The sequence below is a fragment of the Xenopus tropicalis genome, chromosome 5 (assembly GCF_000004195.4).
Source record: "Xenopus tropicalis strain Nigerian chromosome 5, UCB_Xtro_10.0, whole genome shotgun sequence".
Classification (NCBI taxonomy): domain Eukaryota; kingdom Metazoa; phylum Chordata; class Amphibia; order Anura; family Pipidae; genus Xenopus; species Xenopus tropicalis.
The window spans coordinates 119822627-119830584 of NC_030681.2; the positions used below are offsets into that span (position 1 = coordinate 119822627).

Below are 7958 nucleotides of genomic sequence, written 5' to 3' on the forward strand. Positions count from 1 at the left end.
TTGGTGCCTGTAGGTAGCTTTCTTAACCAGATCTTACTATTCAGGTGAAGCATATGGTGTAGTCCAAAGTAAATAATGTGTTAGAACTGTTCAGCTGTGTTTCTATGCAACCTTTTTTTACCCGCAAGCAACTTTTAAATATAAGTTGGGGAGCAACACAAGCATGAAAAAAGTTCCCAGAGAGTGACCTATAAGGGCTGCGATAGGTTATTTAGTAGCCCACTTTGGACTGGCAGACTACAGGAGGTTCAGTTTGGCAGTACACATGGTCTTTATGCCTCCAAAACTTCCAAGTCAGAAATTAAAAAATAAGCACCTGTTTTGAGGCCACTGGGAGCAAGGGGTTGGTGAGCAACATGTTGCTCACGAGCCATTCTTCGGGGATCACTGTGTTAAGCAATAACAATGACAATTTAGGCTAGTGCCATACATGGAATGGAGAATCTGCCACCTATGCTGGCATCAGCCTTCTTCCTTGCCTGCAACCACTGCATCAGCCTGGATGCAGGCATGCGCCTGTACCCAAAAGAAGTCTGATGCCATCATAGGGATGTGTTGCACTAGCCTTAAGGCCAACCCTTAAAAAGGGTAAAAGAAAGCATAAAGAGCCCTTCTAATCGTGTATGACATGTTTATTGGACATGGTTAAAACAATGCAGTTGTGTTTCAAGTACTTTTCAGTAACTAAAAGTAATAATAGATGCTGTAACTGATTTAAAGTTCTCTAAAAATTTGTCAGGTACAAAGAGTCAATACAGGCATGCTCACTTAAATATATGGACAGTTGGTAACTTAAAAAATATAATGATCTCTGCAGACTTTATGAAGACTGTCTTCACATTTGTTGAACTGAATCAAGCTAGCATGACTAGCCAGATCATAATTACACAACATTGCTGCAAGATAGATTCATACTGAGACCCAAGCTGGTCCAAACATATCCAAAGTTGGTACAGCCCTATATGAAAAATGTGCCTTAGAATGACTGAGCCTGAGCTAAAATAAAACAAGTATAATATAATAATGGGGGGGGGGAGGAATGTTTAACCTGTACTGAATATAGAAGAAAATATCTTTATTTTTAACTTTTTTTTTTTAACTTCAGGTGTGCCTGCTCCATGAGTGTTGACCCTGTGCATCCATTAACAACAGTAGAGAAGTGTTGGGTACTCATTCCAATGGCCCTTTGTAGCGGCAATTATGATCTGATTGTTTGGCCATGGGCCAAATGTTTAACCGAATCACCGAAGATCAACCGAATATCACCCACCTTAAAGTGGGTATATTGAGGAATGATTCACTTATTTAGCATTCTCATTGAAGGAGCAGATCTTTCAATGCATGGTCCATAAGTTGAAGGATAATGCCCCTGTTGAATTGTAAATAACATTTCTCTGATTGCACTGACCCTTGATATGCAACAGATACCTGTAGTGGCCATGTAGTAAATTGTTTCACTATAAAGGCAAGACCCCACGGAGCAAATTACTTGACCACTATAGATCGCTATCGGGGGCGAGTAACTGCTCTGAAAAGGGTTTCCACCAGCAACTATAGAAGTCGACGGTGGAAAGCCCTTCACATTGCTTCGGATTGCGAATTGAGTAAAGTTTCCTCCTGCAGCCAACTTCACACAACTTCTGAAACTGAAACGAATGGCTTTCCACTGGCGGCTTCTATTGCTGCCGGTGGAAACCCTTTTTAAAGCGGGTACTCGCTCTCGATAACAGTGATCTATCTCGGGCGAGTAAGTCACTCTGTGGGTGCTTGCCCTAAAAGGTTTATAAGGGCAAGCACTTACTGACTGAAAAAATGAAAGTGGGGACTGACAATAGTATTATTAGAAAACATTACTTCACTGCAAAACATGACCCTTTCTCATGCAGTTTACTTCCTAACAAGGCAAAACCTTCCCATGGCAAACATTCAAGAGTTAGGAAGGTAACCCTATGGGCTGAAGGAATGAACTGGCTGGTCATAATAGTGCATGCTTCTACAACAGGGGTCCCCAACCCTTTATAAGTGTAAGCCACATTAAAATGAAAAAAAGAGTTGGAGAGCAACATAAGCATGAAAAAATTCCAGGAGTGTGAAATAAGAGCTACAATATAGTGATACGAGGTAGACAGCTTACCCACGGTGGGTCCGGGTGCTCAAGCCCCAGACCTTCAGCTTAGGGATCCACCCAGAAATACACACTGGAAAAGCAGGCTGGCACTCCGGATAACCCAAATATACAACATCTCAAAGCAGCTCCAATTATAGTAAAAGCATTCTTAGTTTATTGAATCCATACACAATATACAGGAAATCCTTAAGTGTTTCATGCCACAAGGGGCACTTAATCATTGGCTAGCCCCCTATGTAGACTGGCAGCCTACAGGAGGCTGTTTGGTGGTACACCTGGTTTTTATTCAAACAAAACGTGCCTTCAAGCCAGGAATTTAAAAATAAGCTCCTAATTTGAAGCCACTGGGAGCAACATTCAAGGGGTTGGTGAGCAACAAACCCCCAAGTCACTGGTTGGGGATCACTGTTCTGCGGAATATGTTCATGCTTTATAAATTCATGTTAATAATGACAGCGCAAAACATTTTCAATAAAGCCTTACACAGCAATGGCAGTATCCTAATTTAAACAACAGGGATAGCCCAAAGAAACATTTCTTTCCATGAAAAAGATATACTTCCCAAAAATATATCCAAAGGGACCGGTATACAGTGATTACTGATCTGGCTCTATATGCTTTATGCAATGCCAAATTCATTTCTAATGCATGCATATGACTCAAGGACAGTGTGAATGTATTTCAAGGACACATGAATGCAATATGTCATGTTTGTAAATGCATGATAAAAGTGTTCTCAGTGTGTAAGGCTAATGTCTCTGAAATGCCTTTACATCAGCAACAAAGGGAATCGCCGGTGGAAAGGCCTACGCATAGTTTTAGTTTTCCGAAGTCATGCAAAGTTGCCTCCAGGAGGATAAAACTGAAGTGATGCCTGGGCCTTTCCATTGGCGATTTCCTTTGTTGCCAGCATAAAGCCTGCGATAGATCTCTGCTACTATGGGCGACTTATCTCTCCATGGGACATTACCCTTAACCAACACAAGGTTTTAGATATGGCTTCTTGGATAGGAGTATCTCAGCCGGTTAATTGAGAGAATGACAGAACTCGTTTATATTTGCAGTTTCCAAACTACTAAGCCTGGTAAAGAATCATGGAACAAAAAGGTCGCCCTTGCAACATTTTACACTTACATTTAAACACTGGGCAAAAAATTATGCATTTGATGTGACCTTTCTTCGATATGGCAGAGTGACCCTTTACTCCCCTTCAGTATTGATCATGGGTTGTGCCTTTCGCACACATTATAAAGGTCAATGAGAAAGTGCCTCTCTTGCTGGTAATGCAGATGGTTGTGCCGGCAGAATAATTGCCTTGTGCTCCATTTGCAGTGTGTTACGTTAGGGTGCATTAAATTATATGTCCTTCTTCCACTGCAATGATGAAGAGACCGTTATACCATTTATACAGTTTTCTGTGCAGTTTCGGAATTGAAAGGCCGAGAATGATCAATAGAAGCAAGCTGCCACTGGGCAAAGCTTAATGATTCACGTTACAGGTCAATGCAAAATCCTGTTAAAGCTGCATGTGTCCTAAAATGCCTTTTAATCTCTTCATTTTTATTCCATGTGCATTATCTGCATGAAACTGGGACAAGACAACACATTTTTCTATTATATGCTTTTAAGCCTGCATCATAAGCCTGATCTTTTTTTCTGACTACTATAGATATCTTCAGGGTTAAATGTGGAAAACACCTTTTCAAATCACAAAAAGCTGACGGATGTGGTTTTGTGCTTACCCTTGTGTGTGTATATACAGATTTGAATAAGTTTCCAATGCAAAATGATTTGGAACACTTTATGTGAATGAAAAACGACTGCACACATTGACTTTAACTCTCTCTAGTGTGGGGAGGAATTTACGACAGGGAGCTGATCTAGAATCTCAAGCTGTCAGTAACCCTCACTCCATCATTCTATTTATATGCAGGGCTGGAAAATCCTCCTAGTCAATTTACACCAGGCAGCTTAAGTTTAACATGAAATCCAGTGGCTGCTTCAGAACGTCTTATGGTTCTTCTCTGAAGGCTCCAACGTAAGTAACAATGTAGCAGAACCCAGTAGCAGAACCCAGCAGATTAACAGACCTGTTAAAGAGTGCAAGGATGACTTCTGCTACATTGTTTCAAGAAGCAGAAGAACAGAAGGGACAGACAACAGTGATCCTACATTTACAAATAACAGTACTTAAAATATACAATGAATGTATATGGAAAACTTGCTTAGAATGACATTTTCTTTCATAAGCAACATTTTATTTACGGGTTTGCATCCCCTTAATCTAGTTAAAACACACTTGCTAAAGAGGAAAATGAGGGGCCAATATCTAAGACATAAGGAATGAAAGGAAAGCAAAGCATTAAAAATGTAAGAACTAATTATTATTTAAAGAGATTTCAGAGAGCTGGTATTACAAAGTATACGCAGGCACTGTTGTCCCTATGCATACAGTGTCCTGTCCAACATTTTACATGCTGAAATGGTTCACTTTCAGCAATTCATTGTAGGAGCTTAGTTAATACAATACAAGGCTTAATGCACAAAATGCCTGTGTATTCTTCTTTTTGTAAATAAAATATAAATACATTTTCTTTAACCCCCTTTAAGGAAACAGATTACAGGCAGAAACTTTCAAAGAAGTAGTTCAAATTATTAACTAAGCTCATTACTGTCAAATAAAAAGCAGGGAAGTGGAATGTTGTCCTCATTCCTTTGGCAGCAGAAGTGTTAAGTGCTACAGGAATGCCATGCAAATAACAGATTATATATAGTTTATAAAAAGAAAACAAACAGAATTTTGTTCCAGCACAACAAAGGTTAACTTTTCTTCTCCACAGTAGGTCTGCATTGTGCAGTTAGCCCAGGAAGGACCATCTATTTATGAATAAGACAAAAGGCCAGACATCATGGTAGGCTTCTCTTCCAGACAATGCAGACTCTATGTATCAGGATATACATATTGCACAGTATAGAGAACATTAGCTGTCAGGTAATGCCACTACACATCCCCAAGCTTGTCCTAGTGCAGATAACCCAAAACATAATAAATACAAGCATCATAATATATAATTCCAAGTTACTAGTCTGTACAAGTCTTTCATACATTTGAATGTCTAAATTTAATATAACTATTAATGCCCTTTATTTATTGCACAAAGCAATTAAAAGATGCATCCATTCATCTACATAAAATGATTTTGGTACCACGAAAACTTGTTCAGCCAAGTCATTCCTATGACAAATGCATATTTTTGCCACATTTTAGCAGCTAGTTTTTAAGTTCAAGTCAAAGATATTGGCTGTGGCATCACTATGCATAGTGAATGTGTACTTAGATTTTCTTCCTCCAAAAAGCAAGTTTGACTCCAACACAACAAATGTAGGACTTTGTATTACCCATGGGGGTAAGAGATAGAACTCAACATTAAAATATGTCTCAAATGATTTGAATAGCACCATCTTTGCAGCTTTGATGGTGTTTTTTATTTTGTAGACAGGGCTCTGAATTCTAAAATTCTAAATGTTTTTGGGATGTGACGTACAGGGAATATACATTTTTAAAAGGTTCAGTAGTAAAACATCACTTTCATCTTTGGTGCAGCGAAATCTAAGACAGCAATGGAATATGGGAATTGGGAACAGTGGGGTAAATGTACTAATGAAATAGGCTCTTGAGCGGCAATTAGGTATAGTGCTGGCTTTACACTGTGCACATCAGCAAGAAACTGTCTCCTGCAAAGCAATTATAGATGCACAGTCTTTCAGTGCTAGATCTGCTCTATTCCCCTGTGGCAGCAAGCCAGGTGCAACAAAGTTGCTGTATTTAACAGAATAGCAGCTCAAGCGCCAAACATTGTATTCGTGTTAATTTTGCACCAAAACATATGTTCCCTAAATAGCATGCTCTTCTGCTAGAAAAAACACTAGTATTAGCATGCTCTTTCTGTGGATGTGCCCCATTATATACCACAGCAATTGTGCCTTGCTAATGTTAGTCCTGTTTGGTGTTACTAAGTCCTTTCAAATAGGTCCTAACTACAAAAACCAGACACAGAGTTAAAAGCAGCATATATCCTATGGTTCCCTGGAGGGTAGGGGGGCTGGAGGGAGATTTGAGAAACAATTCAAGTCCCTGCTCTACATAGTGCATTTGATCATAGATACTAAGAAAAGTGAATATATGAAAGAGCTGGTGGCTGTGCCCTATAATGTCAAAAAGCCCTGGATGAATCCTTTCTGGGATCTTACTGACATTGAAAAATGCTGCTACCAGCAACCAGAAATACCTCCTATAAAAATGAACAAAGAGAGTAGGGTTTCTCTTCCTAAGGTCAAACAGAAGGCTCTCAATCATGACTGGACAAGCCATGCTGAGAGGCATTGCAAACACAAAAGTGCGGATAGCAAATGGGTAAGAACAGTCTTCTGCTCGGCTCTTGCAGCATGCCACTGTGCAGGTCACAGCTAGGATAAAAGCCACAGGCAGCACAAGTTTTCCATACAGCCCCATGAGCATGCTATAATCCACTTGGTGCCAGCCCAAGCTTTGCAGGTAAGGTGTCATCACAGCTGGGTCCAGCAGGCTCAGTCTGGGAAGCAGATAGTATGAGTATGCCACTGTGCTGGCAAAGCCATAGTAACTGATAGAAGCATAGTCCAGAAAGAAGAAGGCTGCACGCAGGCGCAGGGAGCGACAGCTAAACACATGGGCTGTACAACTCATGGCAAATGTCAGTAGCACTCCTGAGGCATAGCACCAGAGAGGAAGCAGAGCTGGGTGGTGGAAGGGCAGCTCTGTAGCCAAGAAGAAGACATGGTAAAACTTGCTGACAAACAAAACCAAAGGGATAAAATGTGTCCAGAAATTTAGGGTCTCGTTGGTGGGCTGAAATATGGAAGCAAGGCACTCCTGGGCAGTGAGGTGCAGCCTCCTGTAACCGGATAAAATGAAGCATTCCACAAAATCATCTGGCACCTCATCCCAGCGCAGGAGGGGTGTCTTGTCCTTGTCTCTGGTGTAGGACTGCAGGGGCATGGTGCCCTCCCAGTAAAATGAGCAGGAGCTGAATGAATGCAGGAGATATTGCCAGGAAAGGGAGAGGGGACGGGTGCCTGTGTGCAGCCTGTGCAAGCTGCTGCTGTAAAAAAGGGCTTCAAGCCACAGAGATGTTGCTGTAGCTGCTGCTGCCTCTGCTGCAAGGAGAGATCTACTCCTCCAGCATCAATGCAGCAGCTCAGCTCAATAATGCAGAGCCTGCACAAGTCAGCATCGCGGTAATTCAAAGCCCAAATGAATGTGATCCTCCTTTGGTTATAGCATCTCTCTATGTAGCCTACTGATATGCCCCTGAGAGATGAGATATGGGATCTTTCAAGAGTTTGCTCCTATTGCTGTGTGGTGTCTGTAAAGTGGGAGTTCCCGACCTTGAGGCTTTTGCCAGATAGCAGGGTGATCTTATAGAAGTGGGTGGGGGTGGGGCACTGCCATTGGAAATCAATGGCACAATTGTCAGGGGCATTGGATGGGCTCAGGCGATAGTATTTCTTTTAGACGTCATGAAAATGATATGTGCCATTGAGCAAGCTTCCTAAATTTCACAGAATGGCAGGGTGGATGTGGGAATGGAAACCAAGTTTTTTATACTCCATGCCATAATACGCTGATATGTAATTGTGCCCTGTACCCCTGGGACTCCTGCCTTATTGTTTTCCCCATTTCAATACTTGCTCCAGGGGATTAAGTTGTGTTCTCAACGTAAATAATATCCCCAGGGCCAAACTATTAATTGTTAATTAGGTCAAATAGTATATTAGGTCTGTCTATGGC

General features: G+C 41.1%; 1 protein-coding gene across 1 annotated transcript; it reads right to left on the reverse strand.

Moving 5' to 3' along the window:
* Positions 1-617: 617 nt before the first annotated feature.
* Positions 618-7567, reverse strand: paqr9 (progestin and adipoQ receptor family member IX). The gene has a single exon (XM_012963313.3). It carries the CDS (start codon positions 7164-7166, stop codon positions 6123-6125), a length of 1044 nt encoding a protein of 347 aa, XP_012818767.1. The 5' UTR covers positions 7167-7567; the 3' UTR covers positions 618-6122.
* Between the last annotated feature and the right edge of the window lie 391 nt (positions 7568-7958).

Coding starts and splice junctions, on each gene's coding strand:
- paqr9 (XM_012963313.3), bottom strand. CDS start 7,166: ATGCCCCTGCAGTCCTACACCAGAGACAAGGACAAGACACCCCTCCTG.